The sequence below is a fragment of the Diadema setosum genome, chromosome 7 (assembly GCF_964275005.1).
Source record: "Diadema setosum chromosome 7, eeDiaSeto1, whole genome shotgun sequence".
NCBI lineage: Eukaryota > Metazoa > Echinodermata > Echinoidea > Diadematoida > Diadematidae > Diadema > Diadema setosum.
Window position 1 is genome coordinate 27,686,671 of NC_092691.1, and position 22,603 is coordinate 27,709,273.

At 40.1% G+C, this 22,603-nt stretch overlaps 1 protein-coding gene across 1 annotated transcript in view; it reads right to left on the bottom strand.

Annotated features, from left to right (window-relative positions):
* Positions 1-22,603, bottom strand: part of LOC140230858 (semaphorin-1A-like) — a 135,590-nt gene that overhangs the window by 17,003 nt on the left and 95,984 nt on the right. The window contains exons 8-15 of the mRNA XM_072311005.1: positions 10,855-10,966; positions 9,707-9,767; positions 8,700-8,850; positions 7,167-7,389; positions 6,469-6,569; positions 4,563-4,753; positions 4,231-4,283; positions 2,224-2,538 (exon numbers count right to left, since the gene is read on the bottom strand). Coding sequence (XP_072167106.1) covers positions 2,224-2,538; positions 4,231-4,283; positions 4,563-4,753; positions 6,469-6,569; positions 7,167-7,389; positions 8,700-8,850; positions 9,707-9,767; positions 10,855-10,966 — 1,207 coding nt within the window. The remainder of the gene's footprint in view (positions 1-2,223; positions 2,539-4,230; positions 4,284-4,562; positions 4,754-6,468; positions 6,570-7,166; positions 7,390-8,699; positions 8,851-9,706; positions 9,768-10,854; positions 10,967-22,603) is intronic.

Sequence of the window (22,603 nt, forward strand, 5' to 3'; positions counted from 1 at the left end):
GTTAGAGAGTGGATTACAAACACTAGTGGCTTTAAAAAATACTTGAGACCATCTGATTTGGCAATCATTTTTGTAGAGATGCTAGTTTCCTTCCTTTTCCCTCAAAGGGTACCCCACAGAAAAGACCTGATTCATAGAGGCTTCTTGTGGTATGGAGATTGTATCAACCTGGGATGCAACTATGAATCTGAGGCGTTCCTTCTGCAGTACTCGATCGGGTTGAGGAATGCATGTAAAGCACTTTGTGATTTCCAAATGTGGGAAGTGAAGGGAAACAAAAACCCATCGAGAGAATATGGATAATGAATCATGCACTACAACTCATAATCTTTTAAGAAAAAGAGCAGTGATGGGCTCGTTGTCATGCCACTTCTACGACTTCAAACCAACATGGGAGAATAAAAGGATGAAGACAAAATAAAGCAGTCTAAAATTCAAAATAAGACAGAATGTGATCAGAACCAAACAAGAGCATAATCTGTCCAGTGCAAAGAAGGCATCCATTATTTACATTATTTATTGTGTTTCTTGAACTTTCTTAGAGCTCCACAGTACATGTAGAACATGCCAATATACCTGAATGAGAAAACAAGAACCTACAGAGAACCATTCATGCTCTGCTACCAACGGGCTTCCAAGATCATTGGCTCTATTCTACAGGAACTAGAAAGTGGTATTTTTTATTAATTGTTTACCCTCTACTTCCCACTCCTTTATTTTAATGTGAGACAAAGGGAGGATGGTGGTTAGTAACAAAACCCACACACAGCAAACTGAGAGGAGGTAGGGGAATGTGTGAGTGATAGGCAGCACAAACGATCCCATTCTACCACTAGAAGTCAGCCAGTCTGTCTCTTCTTGGGGGCTGGGGAAGGGGGGGGGGGGGGAATCTTCACCTGTTACCATAGCCCTGGTAACCGCTGATGGCCAATCTAACTTGGCTTATCCAGAAGCGTGTTTTATTTCTAGCTAAACTACTGTATGAATAACAATGCCCTAATTATCACTTAATGTATATCCCCACCTTCAGGAGATACTAACTCCGAAGCTGTACAGCTGGTGTCAATGTCATCTCTTAAGAGGTCCAATGACCCATACCATCACAGACTGGCTAATCATTTCAACTTCCGATATCAAGCTCTTCTTCCGCAAATGGAGCCAAGAATAATGTCTAAACACCTGTCCATCCGCTGTGCAAGGTGTTAGAACTAGACAGGCATCTAATTTCTGTGGGATACTTCCCCAGACGCAACAGATTCTGAAATCTACTCTCACTGCAAGTCAGAGTGTCACTGTATGCTAGGATTAGAAGACACGTGCGGCACAGCAAAAAAGATGAAAAAACAACAAGCAAACAAAAAAACTAAATGCTCTGAAATTTATCATTTCCTTTGCTTGCTGCTATCAATAACTTTTGCCTACTTCTAAGTTCTACTTTATATGTGCCCGTGCATGAAAAAAAAAATAGAAAAATAAAAAATGTATGCATGTGTGTGTGACGAATCACACTTTACGTAAACTCCCAACAAAGGCAGGGGGTTTCACGGTATCAGCCCGGTTAGAGAAACTTCTACAGCAGCTTTAAGAGGCGTAATTGCCCTAAACGTGGTATAAGCAAGTGGTACGTGGTTGTGAGCAGTGCAAGGATAAACTATCTTTTCCCCCTTCAGTTTTGCAAGATGCTATCCTCTCCCCCCTCCCCACCCTTATTATTATCATTATTATTATTATTTCTTTCATTTTCTTTTATTTTTTTTTGCTAATGACACTGACCTACTGCTTGGCGTGAAAATTAAGGAGGATTAGAGAAGCTTTCTCACACGATGAAGGGCAAAAGTGAGAGCTTGTTACATTTTGTTTGCCATGTCAAACTTGAGGGGAAGAAGTCGTCAGGGAGTGAAAGCGGAGGCGGTGTAGAGTTTATGTATTATATACACGTGTAGTAATACTCGCAAGCAACAAAGTAGCAGCCAGAGATTTGGAATGGATGTGTGTGTATAGTACTCAATTTTGCATGGAATGAGAGTCAGACAACAAGAATACTATTTAAAAAAAAAAAAAACACCAAAAAACAACATTAGACTGGTATTAAAACATTAATTGAAGCAACCAGTTTTGGAGAAAAAAAATGTTCAAATTATACAGAATTATATAATATTATATGGGTCAAAATGGTAATCAAATGAATAGGGTTTAATAAACGAAAGAGGAATCTGGACATACAAACTGGGTCTGGTCCATTCATTGTTGTGTTGTTGATGGGTTGGAACTCGGTGGTGGTGGAGTAGTTTGGTTGTGGTGGTGGTGGTGGCTGAGATGTCTTAGAGGGTGTTATTCGGCGAGGAGGAGGAGAAGTGGTGGGAGAGTGGAGAGGAGGCGAGTGGGAAGTCCCCATGCTCTCAGTGGATGTACCAGTTTGGGGCTGGCCGGGCTTGGGCGTCGACGGGTTCTCCTCGTCGGTGGTCTGCTCCGACGGCGCGGAGGTCGCAATGGTGCTCTCGCCCACGGGGGTGGCGGGAATCGTCTGACTAGTGGTGGCTGTTGAGGCACACACAGACACAATCAAGGATACACGCACCGGGACAACAGAAAGAGAGAGCATTCATTAAAAACCAACGCTGAACTACTTACCAGGGGGGGGGGGGGATCTGATCTATCCTCCCTTTTTTCTAAAAACCAAAACCATGGTGTTTTTTGAACAGTTACTTGGGAGTAAAAATAAGGCCAAATCATAATTTCTGCTGCATTTGGACATTTTCTCAGACAATATGAACAATGATAAATCATATGAAATAGGGAAATGAAATTATGTTGAATCTTCGTTAAGTTCAGCGGTGCTCTAAATAAAAGCTTGTGCACTATACAAAAAACTAGAACAGGACAAACCCCAAGACATACTACGACTTGAAAACTGTCTACTGAATGTGATCAATTTGAAATCAAATGTGCTGAATTTGAGACTCCCTGAAGCAAAAGCCAGAATTCAGACTTTGAGTTTGGGACTTTTTTTTTGTTATATCAGTTTTTAACCTCAAAACATTCCCGGGAAACTCCCCGCAAGTAACAGATAGTTAAATGAGTTGGTGATAAAAACCACATGTAAGGCGTAAGTCGTCAACATGGTGGGTAGAATACCTCAACAGAAACATAAAAGAATTCCGTAATACCGATGACATACATGTATATACAGGTGGCATATGGGTATGTAGCAGGCCAAAGTACATACAAATACATCTGTCTAGTCAACGAAAAGTGAGAACATGCCGTAACAAAGATGGATTTTTGTACTGTTCACCCGGTTTGCATGCAAACAGAAAGCCAAACAAGTTGTGACATACTAGTAACGGATTATTTCATGCAGAAGGGTTACTGTGCATCTGCGTGGGATCTTGCCTCCTAACATTACATAATAACGTCCCCAAGATGCCAAGGAAATGGAGGCCCGATTTCCAGTCCATATTATAAATTCCTCGACAGCGGCAGACGACACTCAAACTAACCACCCATCACTCCTTAGCAACTACTCATTCCTGTGGCCCTGCACGTTGGATCAGCTATTAGCAAAAGCCTGCAGGGGTTGTTATAGTGCCTTCTGCATGATACTGCAACACTAGTATAAACCTAGATGCAGACATGCTGTTAGAGCCTTGCTTTCTTTCTCTAAAATTAATTATTCAGGCTTCCAAAGTTCTGTCTTGTTAATATTTTTTTGTTTGTTCTTAGACACGATGCGAATTGTCCTAGGTGCACATGAAGGCAGCAATATTTGTACACTTTTTTCTACCCCTATCTACATCAGACCTATGAATAAGCCTCACATACTACAATTACAAAAGAATTTGAAAACTAAAAAGTGCAGTACTGAATCAAATTAAATATACAGAAATCAAGGGAATACTCCAACAAAAACACCTCACAAAATAAAAAGAAAACCATTCGGAAAAAGTTACTACAGCAAACCTTGACTCCTTTCCATTGTATCTAGCCTGTGATTCAGAGCAAAGGTGTGTAAGTGTGATTTCTGTGGTTAGGTGCTACAGCTTAATGCTAACACTGAATTACCACATATCCGCGTTCTGTGCTTGTGCATATGCCACAGGGAAAAAAAAAACTAAAAACTCGGAAAGAAGGTACAGAAGTAATCGTCGCTTGGCGGCAAACGGCCAATGGGCCGAGCGGCGATTTGATAGAGAAACACCTCCTTGGCCGTTGGTCAGTCTTTGTACTTACTTGACGACGGAACAGGGCAAAGGGTGGTATCCCCATTGATCAAGTCTTGTATCCTGTACAGGCATGAAGAAAAGAATGAATGCAATAAAAAAAAAAAAAGGAAAAAGAAAAAGAAAGATGATAAACATAAGCAAAACGATTCCTGAGATGTTTACTACTCACTATACGAACCAGGCAGCAATGACCCAATCACAATTTAACATGTCAAAACAGATCAAACAACTAGAGAAGGATAAAAACGAAGAGATGCCACGATATCTAGCAATGCTGACAGAGGAGTGATCATGAGCAGCGATGACATTGGCTCCACAGGTGAAGAAGAATGTTCTTACCCATCAGTTGATGCCCTGCACCCTGGCTCGCCTTCCACGACCCACGAGCAGGCTGGGTCTAGTCCCTCTACACACTTTACGCAAGTGTCGAATCGGCCGCAGTTGGCCGTCGGCAGCCGGTAGATTCGAGAGCTGGTACTGGCATATATCGTTGACCCGTTCGAAGTGATTTCCATGACATTGATTGCGTTCTGAATACGACAATACACAAATGCAAGCCCACACACATACACACACACAAAGAAAACAAAAATCCAAAGAGCATAACATAGTGAAGCTTGTCTTTTCTCTGAACTTTCATCCGATAACTAGTAATATTTAAAGTTTAGGTGAAAGGAAATCTTTTTTAAAACAGCATTTCTCCATATTATTTTCAGCACTGGCACTTTCTTACTTCACTTTTTCTCCACTCATTTCTGAAGGGTACTTACATGTACTTGCCACAATAAAGTGCCCACTTGATTTTAACAAATCTGATCATTCATATATAACTATTGTGTTGTTGTCAAATAAGTGACAACTTAGCATTACACAGCCTGAAGATGTACTGAAGGGCATATATAACAATGTACCGAAAAGACATAGAAATTGCAATTTTTAAAGTGTCATATGGCAGTGTAAACACACATAAATCAACTTTAAATATCACATTGAAAATTACCACTTTAATATCAAACTGAATATCACGTCCAAGACGACAGTCCTCAAAATTCTGATGACAAGGTCAGGGGAATTGTTTCAGACGTCACAGTTTTTTCTTTGCTTTCACTGAAACAATGGTGGCCTATGAATGATAAAAACGTAACTTCCTCTATTCAGAGGCGCTTCATAACATTGTCATTAAAGATGGTCATTAAATTTATTTCTTTGCGATTAACCTTCATAAACAGCCACACTATTCCCAGAAATCGAAACTAACGCAGTATCAGGATTCATCATGTGTTAAGATGCAGTCTCACTGCCTGATGTCACGGCATTGTCATAATTAACAAGCTATCAGTTGAATGGGGAATGAGAGGTGTTTCAATACCCTCCAGCACATCCAATATCTGTGAGAAATTAAGCATAACAAGTTATCTCGCCAAGGGTGCTCTAGAGGCAACAAAAATGAAAGTAAAACCCATTGCTCATAATAATCTATTATTAACTGCTATTAAACTGAAAGCGATTAATCTACATCCGAACCTAGTTGAGAAGGGCCATTTATCAAAAACTTTTATTCTCTCTCTTTTTTTTAATTGGTTCTAACCTATTTGAGATCTCACCATGACACGCTTCTCGGTTTATTCTTTTTTTCTTTCAGTTTCATTCTGTCTTTTTGTCTTTTCGGGAAGTCCTGGTTTCGTTACTTATCCCTTTTTTTTTTTCTTTTTTTTTGTGGTGTGACCAAATGACCCACACATCAGGAAAGACGAAGTCAGAGATGGGAAATCCTTCTTCTGGTCCCCATATGCCATTTCCTATTCCAACAGACGTTCAGAATCTCTCTGGTCCTGCTTTCGGTGCGAGAGAGAGAGAGAGGTCAATGGATCTCTCTGCACACAACTGGAAAGGTCAGGAAACCTTGAGGAGGAAGTCTTTGCGTTTTCTCCGTGCCAAAGCACTACACATCTGGTCGACACAGAGAAGTTATATGGCACCTTCAACGACGTACACATCTCCGCAGAGCAGGCTTTGAAAATTTGTCCCATCATATGAAGACTGAGGAGGGCACGTCAGTACAAAAGCATCTTATGTACAATCAACTCCAATGTGAGCCCTGGACAGCTTGCTGCACAAAACTGGAACGGACAGAACATCCCTTTCACAGAAGAGACTAGATTCTATGTCACTAGAGAACAAGAGATGAAACCCCCCCCACCCCCCCATCCCCAGATACAAGTAGACAAACAAATGCATTTCTCACCTGGGTGCTATTGCCAATTTTCAGCATTATATTTTCAACAATCCTTGGCTGATTGTTCTCGCTGCTCTTCTCGACGTAGGCCTTCAAGATGTGACCCTTGTCTTCATATGGAAGAATGCACAAAGAGAGAGAGAGAAAAAAAATAACATATGCAACACGAACCTCATCAGCATATGATAAACCATGCTTGCCTTCCATGGTTAGAATGCAATGGGTAAAAATGTGTGTTTTCTTCTTGTCTTCTTTAAATTGGAAACAATAAAATTCACTCCATGTCCAACACTACAAAAAAAAAAAAGATGGAACTGGTTGAATTCATAAAATCTGCACAAAATCAGAAAAAATAAACAAAAGTTTGCCAATTCTATTTTCTTCTTCATTACAATTCAAAATGCGTGGCTACTCAAATGTGGGTTATAGATTACAGATTTAGAGGATTATACCAACTGCTCAATAGTATGTATGCACTTTGAGCACAGATTTGGTGCAATGTATGTCATTGATTATGATTGCAATTACGATTACGATTACAGTTCCGATTATGGTTACAATTATGATTATGACTATGATTGTGATTACTCAAAGCAAATCTAGTTCTACCTTATAAGACACTACCATTGTATTGTACAATGTAACAATTATAGTTAACAGACAATGAATGCAAATTTATCTTATGGCATTACAGAGAGTGACCTTACCAGTCCCAAAGAAGAAGATGTCTGTGTCCAGACCGGACACTCCCTTCTCCTGGACGACCAGCCTCTGCAGCTGCTGACCCATCACGATCATGATGGGGTAGTCGGAAGTGGGGTCCGCTCGTGGCCCGGCCTGGTCGTAGTCGGCCTTGTTGGGTACCATAGTGGACATGAGCTGGATGCGAGCCAGCTTCTGATAGTTGGTGGTCGGCTGGACCGTGGCACACTGTGGGATGGCGGCCATTTTGGAATAATCATGACAAATCATCGAACAGGCAAAGCCCCCTTAACGGCATTGTTTACCATTTGCAGATGAAACAAAAACCCAGCTTTAGTGCTTCAAACTAGTTCTATAATGTGAGTTTGGTGTAGAAACAACCAGTGTAAAAAAGTTAATCAGTATAATCAATGTTAAGTATTGTTAAACACACAAAATGTGAACATTAGTTATAACAAAATTGTTTCTAGACTAAACCGTCTGCAGTTATGGTTTAGTGAGTAAAACTGTGATATCTCCTTATATTTTAGGCTTTATCGCAAAATATTTATACGGTAGTATGTTTTATAAAAAAAAACAACTGACCAACACATATGTACATGTATGCATCAAATTTTTAAATCACTGCTCTCAATGGTAAACAATACCTTTAAACTAACATGGATACAATGAGATTTTGTTAGAACAAGAGGATTTCTGCAGTAAAATTATTTCCCACATATACTTTGGTCGTTTCAACAAGATTTTGTTGTAACGAGAAAATACCATGGGGCCTTTCCACCATGGCATAGTGCTCACAGCACTTCCAACATACAAGGAGATCAGAGGATTTTGATAACCTATGTCTCTTTTCCTTCAAAGTTTCTGTGTTTACAGATTGCCCATGAAATGCAATACACCAGCATCAACCATTGAGTTACTCTCTCTTCATAGACAGATGAAAAGTTTAAGTCTGTTGATCTGGAAGGTACATGTACGCATGCATGCAGTCCCAACGCAATGACTCTGACCATCAGTCAGCATATAATAATACACAAATTGTCTCATATCTGCCTCACAAAGGGGTTCTCTGCCTACCTCAGTGTATTCACAAGGTTTGAATTCTAAAATCAAGGAAAAAACAAACATAAAATTCTGGATAGCACATTTATTTCCAAAGTAGCCATATTATTACCCAAAACACCCAAATGCATCCTCAAGACATGAATAAAATGCAAGTTCTGACATTTTCTCATCAACTCACAAAGCATGACAGAAACACACTTTTTATCTATTTCTTTGGCACTTATTCATTCATTGTTACCTTTTTTTTTCTATCTATAAATCAATATGTGAGAAAACAGCTCTACTAGGACTATCAAAAGTAGGTTGGTAGTTTTTATTCCTATTCTTCGATAACTGACAAAGACACCTCAACCCAAGAACATACAGACAATTTAGGGGGGTGGGGCAGTCTCTGCTGATTCTGAAATTACTCATGGATGCCTTATAGCAACCACAGATCTCCAACGGGGGAAAAGTCTAAGATGGCCCCTCACCGTTCCCGGACGGGGTGTGGGCACATCGCTGGCGGGAACGTTGAGCCAGAGCGAGGCGCTGTTCTCCTGCCACTTGAAGGAGGCCGTCTCGAAGACCCTCGCGATCTCGCGCAGGTCGTAGGCACACAGGGCTGAAGCAGAAATGCCGGCACTGGAGTGTGGAGAATGGGAAGGCGCGGGGAGATAAAGTGAGAGAGAGAGAGAGAGAGAGAGAGAGATCGTTTTTGTGAGACAATCTACCCAGGAGAGGGGAAATTGATGATGGTGCATGCTAGTATTACTCTCTGGAGGAGAGCGGGCACCGTACTTGAGATTCAAGTTGGTGAACCAAAGTGACTGGGGAGTAAAAACAGAACTACTGTAGCATCATTGATGGCAAAGAACTACACATCATTTTTTTTTTTTTTTAAACATAGAAACACATTCAAAGGAGTTATTACTGGGAATAAATGATAGTACTGTTGTAGATGATGGGTATATTGCATCATCAATGCACATTCTATTATTCATACAGAATACAAAGATCCCCCTTTCTGGCCATATCTGACTCAGGATTTGTGCATGCATACTTGTATATTGTCTTCAATCTCCTGTGAAACCGAAAGCCAAAACGACCACTAGATCACTTTCACCTGTACACGATGGGATACTCACAATGTGAGATAGAATTCACAATGTGAGATAGAATAACAGTTATGCTTATCCTATCATGTAGGTCTACCTGTCATTGTATCTGTCTGGACAAGTATGTACAAGTGTATGTACATTTAGCATCTGAAAGCTTTTAAATTCACTTTCAATTTGAGCTCAGTTTCAAGTCCACGAACCTGATACAGGGCTGTGCCCCTTCCTCCAGAACTCAGCACAAACTTCCCACATTTGGCTTGTTGTCAATAAATTATATCATGGACTTTTTATCTATTCCATGTGACCCTTTATTCATGAAGTACACAAGTACTGATAAGTTGAAAGATGCAGCTCTTACTCTGAATCTATACTTTCCTTACCTTGGCATTGTGAAGACACCAAACAATATATAGGGATTGTCTTTGGACCTGTATATACTCTCTGCAAAAGAGACGGATAGAAAGGTAAAAAATATGAGGTAATATTCATTTTTTTTTGTTGTTGCAAATCCCCAATATACTTAGAGCAAGACATACAGTTGTACTGCAATAAATATGTCCAGTTGTACTGCTGTTGAGGACTAGCTTCCATATTCTTTACAAGAGAAAAATTACGAGTTTAGTGATAACGATTTATGATGAAAGGGAACAAGGATCCCACTTTCTTGGGAGGCACACTTGGTTTAAGCTGTATTCAGAATTCTATACAGAGCTTAAAAGAAAGAAAGAAAAAAAAAACAGTGCAGATGGCAGTTTGGGAATACCATGTCTTTGAAAGTTGACCATTTAGAGAGGGAATGTGGACAATAAACCCATCACTTCCTCAAACGAGAGTTCTTGGCCAACAGTTGGGACAAATTCTTGCAAGAATATCCTCTTCCGCAAATGCTCTGTTACGGGAAACCAATGTGGTCGGTACACTTCACACATTTCACATTCATTGAAAAAAAAAGAGATAAATAAAAAAAACAAAAAAAACAAACTCAATCTACTCCCTATCCCCCCCCCCCCCTCAAAGAGACAAGAAAACAAAATAGAAAACAGAGTGTCCTCTTCCTGTCTTTACAAAGTTCATGTGGTGTGAATATGTCCTCTGCTTCAACCCAACAACATAAAAAAACACTGCCAATCTTGCAATCTAGCATTCAGGCCCAGACAAAAAATCACCTCCATGGCACAAGAGATGATGATAACCACATTGATTAGGGAAATGTGCAGTACAAAATTGAATGAATGCTTTGCCTTGAACTTTTGTTGTTACTTTGACACACAAACAGAAATCTTATTGTGGAAGTGTCAGAGACTCGAGGAAGGAAGAAGATAAATTGTCTCTCGTTGCTTTATAATAAAAGATGAAATAATGGCTGACAACACATTCAATTGCTGTAACTACCAATTCCTTCCATAAAGGGAGTGACGGAGGTAAAACATTCCATACCATGCAATCAGTACATCTCATTTCTACTAGGAAGGAAGTGTACTTCAGAGAGAGAAGAGGCAAATATAAGAGAGTAAAGGAAAAGACTTACGCAGATTATTGAAATACACGTTGAAGTCGCCAACGGTGGAACAGCTGAGTCTTGCCTTGAGAAAAGTGGTCCATTTATTGGTCAGAATGCCCGTTGTTCCGCCCGTATCATTCTACAGAAAGACAGAAAAAATAGGAAGCAAAACAACACAAACAGATTACAATATTGAAGATGAAAGAAATGGATCATAGTATGATTTAAGGATGAAATTGTCAATGAATCAGTTGCACCAATGACTCTCCTTATGCCATCTGATGCTTGTCTATTAAAATAAAGTGCTCATTTCATAGGAGAGCTCATCTCCCCTACACAAGTCAAGTCGGTCTATCACTAGTTTGTGCACACTATGATATCAGGTTCGAATGTACTCTTGACAGTCAGTACCGTTTCTAAGGGCAGAAGTATTATATTTTCTTTCATTCTCCTATTGAAGCAAGGAGGTAGAATCATCCATTTTCACATTTGAACTTGCCTGAAAGAAAAAAATACTTTCCCCAAAAATAGCAACGATGAATAAATTGACTTGAGGAGTTTCCTATTCATGAATTTCATATCCACAGTCAAGATTTTACTTATCCAATTTGGCAGGTAACTTGAAGTATTTGTACATTTTCACTTGTCCAACATACAATCTTACTTGCCCCTGGCAAGTGCTTATGTCGAGAGCCCTGCTTTACCATATGCAACCTATGTACAATGTCAATGGCAGTTGGATTTGGCAGGTTCTGAGTGGATTTAATGGCAATATGTCTGTATGTGACAGTCTTGTTTCTTTGTGGATGCTTTTCTCCAAGCTGGATTCCCCTTACGAAAGAAGTAAAGGGATACTGTATATGCCATACATTTCGCGAGTCTAAATTTTCGCGAATCGGGAACTCCCGATGATTTCGCGAGCGGTTAAATTCGCGATCGTGAAGTCTTGTACTGAACGGAGAAGTGTACATGCGTACGTCACATTCACACCGGGATCAGAGTCAATATTTTCGCGTGTCTTTAATTTCGCGAATAGCTCCAGACGCATGAAATTCACGAAAATAAAAATCTCGCGAAATATTCGGCGTATACAGTAAACTTGGTAGCCATGAAAATGACAGATGGTGTTTTTGGCAACAAATTGAACTGCACATTGCCCAAAACTGACATAAAAACATAAAAGAAATAAGTTTATCCAACATCATTACCAAGACAGGAGGCAAGATTTAAGTGAGATCACTTCTCTCCCATCAAATCAGATATCCGATAATTCATTAGTTCGCAGAGGCACATTACGAAGTGACGGTACACAAAGAGCAGCAGCAATCAAAGTTCATTTTGCAAAGATTACGGCATAAATCAGGGACTCTGCAGGATATTAACAAAGGTTTCTGTTTGCCGTAGTCAGGTATTATGGCCTAGCTGCAGGGGATTAAATCCAAACCAAGTGGATTGGCATCAATTTTCTACAAAATCATGATTAATTTCAAAAATACATATAAGCACATTCGTCATCCACTGAAAACAGAGGGAGAACCTCTGTATGATTTCTAATGTCTAACTTGCAAGGGACCACACTTGACTAGCATTCATGGTAACTTCTGGTTTCTACTATCCTTGTTTTTTATGTGAATAAATATGACTGTAAATGTGCAAAGTGATTGATCATTATTACATTGGATAATTCATTCATTCATTCATTCATCCATCCATTCATCCATTCATTCATTCATCTTTTACATTTATTATCATATCAAACCACAGAAATTTAATGTCACATGTTATTTGAGAAGCAAAATATATCACAAGAAAACGAAAAACATCAAAATTCTAAGGTGAGAGGCAAAAGCTGGAGCTTCATACAACACAGGAACGACTGCTGTATCCTTGGTGTGGGCTGAACTCTACCTGGATGGCCCCCCTGGTAAATCACCACCTCCTTGAATTTCTGATCTCTGCGTGTTTCCTTCACAGGTAACATAACATTCGCATAAAATTACCCACACATTATTTCGCAAGGACATTAATGCCATGCTCTCACTGATATACACCATGTTTTCGAGATGCACACATTTATGGCTCTGTGCAACCACCCATCAATTATCTGCGCACGTCCTGAGCACTTCATTTAAGGGCCGGTTTTAACCCAAGAGTGGGAGCAGGACAAACATATTGTAAAGAGTAAAAACATACATCCTATATGCCAGCCATCGAGCACCAATGAAATCAATCATGTCAGATGCGATAGACTTTGGGTCTAAATTATAATCCAGCGCCACAAGCTGACTAATATTGATGCTAATTCCCCTCGATGTCATTCTGGGACATAGTCCTCAGCAGGATGATAATCCGTCCACCAATCACCATTTCTTTCAGTTGATATATTTCATTTTTCTTGTCTCCCCGCATCTTATCACTAGAATGTTGTGACAAATTTCTTATACGTCACTCCTTGATTCTGTTACACTTTATAATATCCACCTTCTTTTTTCTCTTTGAAAAAAACTTAGAGCAGCAATATTAATGTCACTTGGGTACTAGAATGACATCAGACTTCTCTCTCTTTCTCTCGTTATCTTCATTTGCTCTTTTGATATCCCATTACTCTTTACCTCTCTTTCCTGGTTTTTGCCTCCTCTAGATTTCTCCGCGCTGCTGCAGCTGGATGCAGAAATGAGCGACACGACATCGCCTGATGCAGAATGCCCCCCTTGCCTCACCCTCCTCTTCTCCCTCCATCCCTACCCCCCCCCCCCCCCCAACTAGTACTCCTCATCACCGGGGCTCTTCGGGTACGGGATGCCTACTTTATGGGCAAGTTGTATATTAACGGAGATGGTTGTCATATATCATGCAGTGCGAGGAGCGCCTCACTCGGGTAGCCAGGATACGGATATAACTCAGCGAGTTAATGTGTAAATGTATATGTACTCTCAGTTGCGGCTCAAGAAAATTCTCCAAATATAATTCTGTGCATACACAGGCACATCCTTTTTCAGCCATGGGGTAACAGTCAAACCCTGGCTCTCTACCAAAAATCCCACTGATGGCGAAAGTCCTAACTGTAAGTGCAAGAGTTGAATTACCCTCCTTTCCTGTACTGTAAATCCAGAAACTTTAATGAATTTCACAAGGAAGCCAAGATTTGGGAGAGTAAAATGCATACAATGAAAAAGTGTTTCTTTACACGATGCATTGAATGCCAGTGACACTTGGCAAAAGTTTAATGCTGCGAAAAAAGATATGTGGGTTACAATTTGTGCCGCATATGCTCCTGGTTTTACAGTAGTCCTATATACCAGTCACCATAGATCCTTTGGAAATGGACTTCAGTGAAAGTTATCTTAAAATCAACTCTTTTTATATAGTAATATCTCAACAGGAAAAGACAGGTGATTAAAGGGATGGTATAGTGTAGGTGGAGATGAGGATTGGGCTTTTAACTTTTTGCGAGATACCAAGAAAACACTTATGAGAGGGTACGGAGCATACCATTCTAAGAGGTATTCAAATCTTATTTGATGAAAATCTGTTTTGGAATGGCTGAGACATCTAAAAACCAAGTAAAACAAAGCGATTGTAATAAAAGGTGGGTCCCACCTTTTATTAGAATGGCTCTGTTTTGGATATCTCAGCAATTTCAAAACCAAATTTCATCAAATAAACATTGGATTCCTGTTGGAACTACATGCTCTCTCATATTTCATAAGAATTTCTCATTATCTCACCAAAATAATGTTAGAAACCTGAGGCTTGTTCTCAATCAAAGCTATACGATCTCTTTAAGATCTTTGTAGCCTACATTTGAAAGAAATTTGATGTTCCAAGTAAAAAGCTTCCATAGAATACAATGCCATTTTCCAATTGATAATTCTTCATTTTTTATCAAATTTCCCAAAAGAAACATCAGTCCTGCCATGAAATCCAAGAAGGTTTCTGCAGTTGTAGAACATGGTAGTAGTAGAAGGCTAGTAGCAATGCACTACATACTGTTTCTTGGGTATGTACATTGTGTCATTCACAACATACATGAATGTGACCCTGCACCACAAAACCAACAAAAAGTCGCCAGCCATGGATTTTGAGTTAATGACACACATTGAAAGAGCAGATTCTAAGCTTTAAAATGATGTATAACACAATTCAAATGGACTCTCCTAACCTATCTAAATATTGGAAAGAAAGCACACACTCTTCAAAGGTGTGAACTGAGAAAAGAGGCTCTGAAGTAAAGGGTTTATTCAAGCGTGCTTAATCTTCAGAAACTGTGCCGACTGTGCGATGAATGTGACAAATAACAGGATGTAAACCACTGTAGCAATTAACAATGAAGGGATTATTAGATTAAACTGAAATCAAGACTGTGCAATTAACACATTCTGTCCATAATAAATGCCAACTTTCAAGGTGGTAGCACTATCTATTCAAAAGTCATTTGAGTTGAAAGTGAAGGGTGTGCAAAGGATCTTAAAGAAATGAAAAGGGACCTCAAAAGACAAAACCTAATCGCACAACTCTACAAAAAAGGGTTGTAGAAAAACTGTTGAAAACACACTTTCCTGTTTGTCTTATGACCCAAAACTTATGAATAATGTAGACGAAGAATTGCTCTTTCAGAAGTATGATTAAACTCAAGATTGACTTTGCTGACCCGTTTCACCTTTTTGAGGTCCTCAAGCAAAATCGAGGGCTGCGACTTTGTGTTCGTTTTGCTTGTTAATGTCCTATACATATATATATATATATATATATATATATATATATATATATATATATATATATATATATATATATATCATATGGGGGGGGGAGGAATTCAAAGTGTCTGCCATTTCTAAGACCAAATTACAAATAAACAGCAATCTTGCACTTGTCAAACTCTTGACTTACATTCCTCCATAGTGAAAGAACGCAGAAATCCCTTTGAGAGGGACTAGTGTGTCTGCTCATTTCTTACTTGTCACATTTTGCCCGTTTAATTTGTCATATCCTCAATTTATGACCCTTGAATTGGTCACAGCTTTAACCTCTATGCCATATTCTCTAAAATTGATGCATATATCAGAAATCTACCCAGACAAAATGGTATGTAATATGACATGTGTGCAAGAGGGGGAGGGGAGGGGAGGGGATGGGCATGGCACTTTAAAAGGGTTTGACATGAGACAGGCAGCTGAATGTGAAACTGTTTTCTTTAACTCTTTATAGTTACTGCTACTTAGGAGCATGGTTTTCTGCTCTCAGAAAAAAAGGAGGGTGAAATGGAAAGAGGTACAGCTGTACTGTCATACTATGACCTCTAACTATTTTTTGTACTGCAATTGTTTACAGAATGCTGGTTTGATAAATAACAAGTTTAGTATCACTTGCTGCTGAAAGCAGCATACGTGGTGTTACAATGACACAGTATTTCCTTTGAAACTTGTTGTCCTCACAGCTCCCAATGTTTTGTACCAGTGTTTTATTTCAAATGTATTTCTGGAATTTACTTCCACTGCAGGGGTAATAAACAGGCTTCTAGGGGCTCAATCTTGTTTACATCTCCCTGGTTTCTACTGTGGAACAACTGAAACCAACCCCGTGAACCAACCGTATCAAAGATTGGTAATAGAATTCTGTCCACCCCGACAGAACCAAAAGAGGGGCTAGTCTGAATGGCCACGGGGTCTTGTTCGGCAAACACCCGAGGGTAAGCAAAGGGTGTCTAGACCATGCCCCGCCCGCCAACAACTCTTGCTGCTCATCCGACTGTAGAGGTACTGGGCCGCACATTGCCTTACTCAGCCAGACCAGGGACCCTTTCTCTCACACCTCCATGCCTAGTCCATCCTAATGGTAATGGCAGGGTGCCCTGGTAGAAAGAGGCTGCTTCAACTAACACATGTGTAGGATCTTTGTTTCCCTCATGAATGTCGGAATTTAGGGTAATTGCCTGTCGCTATTTGATTTTCTCACCGGCCAATGCCATTCTCTGGGCAAGCTTTGAGGATAGAACAAGCTGATACAAAGGGGTACGACCAACACATCAAGGATAACTTGCCTGCAGTACGAATGCCATGCGCCATTCTATTACAATAAAGATACTAGGGCATCAGACGAAAAACTGAGCATATGCGCATACCAGTATACTTCAAAGTGTGAAGTTTAATTTGGATGATGTATGCATTTCCAAGCTACGCACCTAAGGATTGCATGTAAAATGCCATGTAAGCTAATCTATCGGAAGAATCAGTGGGAAAACTACAACTGAGGAAGAAAAATCTGTCAAGAGTCGAGAAGGCATTAATAATCTGGCATTTCAGGTGATTTTCTGGAATAAAATTAGGCAAGGAAAGCTGAACATAAAATGAAAGCCTCACTATTCTCTTTTTAAAACAAATCTTTTCTGTTTTTCAAATTGGTCAATCAGTTGGGAAGATAAATAATGACCCACTACAGAGCCATATCACTGCTGAAAGAATCCATGTACAATGTAAATCTCTTCAATAAGAAAAGTTTTTTTTTTTTTTCAAATGACATCCTGAAATATGAACCTCCCTCTTTCCTTTTCTATCTATCTATCTATCTATCTATCTATCTATCTATCTATTTATCTATCTTTCTATCTCTATCTATCTATTGATCTATCTAGATCTATTTATCTATCTTTCTATCTATAGGTCCAATGTACAGGTCTGTCTGAATCAAATTCAGTTGGGCATACATTTTAAAGGCATAATTTACCATTTGCAGATGAAAGCATTAGTGCTATAAAATAGTTCTAAAATGTGAGTTAGGGATAGAAACAACCACTGTCAAAATGTGAATCCGTATAATCGATGTTAAGTGTTGCTAAATACACAAAATGTGAACAATAGTTATAATAAAAATTTTTCCAGACTAAACTGTATACAGTTACGGTTTATTGAGAAAAACCCTGATATCTCCTTATATTTTAGGTTTTATTGCAAATATTTTATATGGTAGGATGTTTTATGATACAACAGACCTACACATATGCATCAAATATGATATCTTGAAAATTTTTGAAATCACTGCTCCCAAAGGTAAACTGGACCTTTAATATACCTCAGTGATGTCTTTTCATAACAAACATTCAAGATGGGTTGCAAGAGATGTCATACCCCTGCTGATATTCTTCATCGTCAAGGTAGACCTGGTGGTGTAATCTATCGGTCTGCTGTGAACACAAGGTTTGCCCCTCATGCCTCCCCCCCCCCCCCCCCTCCTGAGATTTACCTGACAGGTTATGTCCTTGAAAGCATCTGGCTGTAATATTCCAAGTACGCCTGACAGCCAGTGATCCTGTTTGCACTGGAGTGTACACGACACTTTGTCTGTCTGTCTGTCTGTCTGTCTGTCTAAACTACTCCCATACATTCTCACACTCACATCAAGACTAAGAGGCTCTGTCAGGGTTGCAGGTGAGGTGAAACTCGTAAAGAGTTACGGTTCCACCACGCTGCAGGCCCCGGGTCGGTCATTACGTCTGAAAAGTGTCTTTTTCTAACCCCTCCAAGCTGTTTACCTTATCTCTCTACCCACATCTAAACATTCATGCTGTGATGTGTGGGAGATAACACAAGAAATTCGAGCAAGATACAGGGAAGAACCACACACACAAGGAATTTTCATGCTGTAAAAGTAGCTCTGGCAGATGTTGAGCACATACAGTCGGCTCAAAGCCTGATCCGTGTTGGATGTTTTGTTATAATCTAGCATGGCAATGAAATTCTCTTTAGTGTTAGGAAGCATGTGACATGTATAATAAACATGAAAAATATCTTATAATGCATATCACATATATTTGTTATTTCGAGGCCCTTTCTGTGTGAGAGTCCCTCAAACATGTCTCAAAGAAACAAGATGCTTTGTTGATAAATCCAGATCTGTAAACACAGACAAGGAAAAGTTCTTCTAAACCCACACAGACACACATACATACACACACATACATACAAAATGAAAATGAGACATAGGCCTATTGTGCTGATTTTGTGTGTGTGAGTGTGAGTGTGTGTGTGTGTGTGTGTTTGTGTGTAAGTCAAGGGCTCAGTTTTCAAGAATTTGTAAACACTAACACCAACTTTATCCAAACACAATCCTGCTTGGTTATTGATGTTTTTTTAATTTTTTTGGCACGGATGCAAAAGGATAAACCTGCTTCATAGGAGTCTCATTCTATTTATGCAGTGCAAGCAATGTTAAACAAACGGCTCATGCTTCCATTTCCATGTGACAAGGAGTGGCAGTGTCAAGGAAAAGAAACGACCCCTATCCTAGAATCCAGGGCACCCGCGACCTTTCCAAGGGAAGTGTGCTCCTGGCAAGAAGTAGAAATATCAATCACATTTCCTCATCTGTTCATCTTCACTACAGCCAAGGGCGGGCAGGAAGAAAGACGAACTCGCCTGGGATTCGCAACAAGACATGATTCTGTGGAAATTGTTAATATGTGACTTGATCGTAGACTTTGGATCATACGCAGACAAATGATATGTTCGGTTGCAGCCTGCCTGTTGAAAATATCATTATAGCTAGTTACTGAACAAACAGCACTATGCTACTGTCTGTAAAGCATTAGATTTTATGCTCAAATGGCAGCATGCTGAAATTGCTGATCTTGCTGGAGCAACTCATACTCTAGCAAGCAAAACTACACGTAGTTGAGAAGCAGCGACAGGCTTCTAAAAATCTCATTCTACTATGATTTCCTCCGTGTATAATCTACTCTCTCGTGATCTCCAGCACCAAATTGCTTGCTCATTTTTACCCCTTTTATTTATGCTGTTATTTTTGTGACAGTCCCCATCCTCCACCCCCCCCCCCCCCAAAAAAAAAAAAAGATATGGAGGTGGCTGTTCAAGTTGAACTTCATGAAACTGCACAGCAATACTCGCTACAGAGACACACCATACATACCCGTTATTTCAACAGCATCACATTCCACATACACTGGCCCAGTTTGTACCATGAACCGCACACAAGGGTGGCAAGGACACACCTCCTGCCGGTCTCCCTAAAGTGGGGACAACTGTAACCTGCTCTCACTGGATGCATGGGACCTTTTTTTTTTTTTTCTTTCCTTTTTAATCTCTGAGAAATGCTGGCTTTAATGGGATTGTTATCCCGAGGCTGGCCAGACAACTTTGCCCTAATGCACAAAATTGATCAAATGTCATTCATGTTGACTTCTGTTCTCCGGCCTAATAGCCTGCTGTTTTCACACCCCTGGAGTGTGAAAAATCTGACTGACTTCTCCATGACCCATAAAAGGCATATACTTCAAGACGTGAGGTGACAATATAACTACACAATGTGGGTCTGTATCGTAAGACTAGGACACAGCCAGTTGCCTGTAAATTGTTAATTACCACCGGGCCCCGGCAATTTGAACGTGCACTCGCAACTGACATTTTAATGACGGGCAAGGGCTCCCCGCAAAGTCCGCCACGGCTAAAGTCAGAAAAACCGGGCCGTGATACCAATTAGGTGGCGTTACTCCCCCACAATACGCGATGGCGTCTGATTAAATATGTTTGCGCTCTGCGCAAATTGCATCTTGGCCATTAACTCCTGCCACTGCATCATTTCTCATGCGTGGGATGAGGAAGTGGGGCTGAAGAAGCTATCCGCTCCGTGCCCGGCATTCAAGATGACGGGGAGGTGGAGGGAACATCAAGAAAGAGTTTCACATAAATACAACAACAACAACAACCCACCAGAAACGTCCATGTACGCTCGGTGGATCTGAACGCAGATATTGTCTTAGATATTAGGGCCTAATACTGCTGAATGAAATATCAAGTCAAATCACACTAAACTTAAGAAGGAGATGATGATGGCACAAATATGACACAGAAAGAATTTGATGAGGATATATCGTTGGTGGGGTGACAAAACATCGTATCTCAAAAATGTCAAATGTTCAGGAAAGCTAAAAAACATGGCTGCCATAACATGTAAGTCAATGGAAACAGCCAACTTTTATTTATCATTTGTGACCTTATTTTTGCAGATGGGCATATAAGGATTGGGAATTACATAGTAATGGTTCCTAGCTTCAATATAATGAAGAAAACTCATTTTCACCAAATATTGAGATACGAGGTTTTGTCACCCCACCAACGATATGTAAGAAAGTGGTTATAAATCCAACCCCCAAACTTTGCTCAAAATGTAGAGTATACTGGGGCAACATTACTAATACTTTATATCATCCACATTTTATAATTCTTACTCATATAAATTTGATCTGATATTGATTACTCACATAAAAATAAGTGTAAAGTGCAGTCATCCTAAATATGCTTTTAAAAGACACACTAATGAGGAAGTACCGGTAGACCTATATATCATATTTCAGTACGTGCAAACATGATGTATCTGCACATGCGCGTGCATGAAAATGACGAGGCCAATCTCCATTCTGCAGTTAAAATGAATATTGACAGTAAAGAAGTTTTGTAGAATGCTGCGCATTGAAAATGAGGCATTCGCTTCCCTGTACCTGTCATAACCAATATCCAATTTTGAAAAAGAAACGGTTTTCTCCAAATCCTCCTTTATATCAATTATTCACACAGAATACATATTGACATCAAAAGCAGTACTGAGAGTAACCACATGTGTACATCAACACAAATTTTGCCCTCCAAAACCAATGCCTCTAATATTCCCTTCATATACAACCGTCCCGGGGGAGATTTTCCGAAACAGGAGAAGTGGGTAGTGAGTACATTAGCTCCCCCTCCATCCCGATACATTAAAATGTCAAATTTTGAGATATTAAAAGCCTTTAACAGCATGGCACAGTTACCTCGCTCTACATAGGCACGGGCAGCTGCAACCGCTAACCTCTGACGATGAAAACACAACCTGGCCAAGACCCAGAGGTGAGAGATGATGCATGCACACCAAGCTGACATTCTACCAACACACATACACATACACATACATACATACATACATGCATACATACACATACATATATACATACATACATACACATACATATACATATACATACATACATACACATATATATTAACCCACAGACTAGTTTATCAAGACAAGTCCATTGAAGACAGAACAAACACGCATCTCCATCCCACTCTCCTCAGCGCTCTCTCTCTCTCTCTCTCCCCATCTCTGTCCTTCTCTCCTCATCTCTGTCCCTCTCTCATCTCCGTCCTTGTCTCCTCATCTCTGTCCTTCTCTCCTCATCTCCGTCCTTGTCTCCTCATCTCTGTACTTCTCTCCTCATCTCCGTCCTTCTCTCCTCATCTCCGTCCTTCTCTCATCATCTCTGTCCGTCTTTTCTCATTTCTTCTTTCTATCTCTGTCCCTCTCTCCTCATCTCCGTCCTGCTCTTTTCATCTCTGTCTTGCTCTCTTCACCTCTGTCCTTTTCTCTTCATCTCTATCCCTCTCTCTCCTTTTCTCTGCTGCCCTCTTCCAGTTTTCTACTCTCCCTCTCTATCTCTCTCTGCAGCTCAGTGTGCTCTGCTTCTCTTCCCCTTTGTAATATCATACATCATATCTGTCCAACCCCATAATGCGCCGACAAATGAGGCAGGCTCTAACGAATTACGTCTTCACCCTTGCACTCGATCGGGGCAACCGTGGCTGCTGCGGCCGAAACGGGTGGAAAAGTAATCACAATTATGAAATCATTGTCGGGGCGCATTGACCTTTTTCCAGCCAGACATGTATGCTCTCCCATGAGCGATAATTTCCTGATACAAATTGGCCCCAATTTGGCGCAGACAATTGGA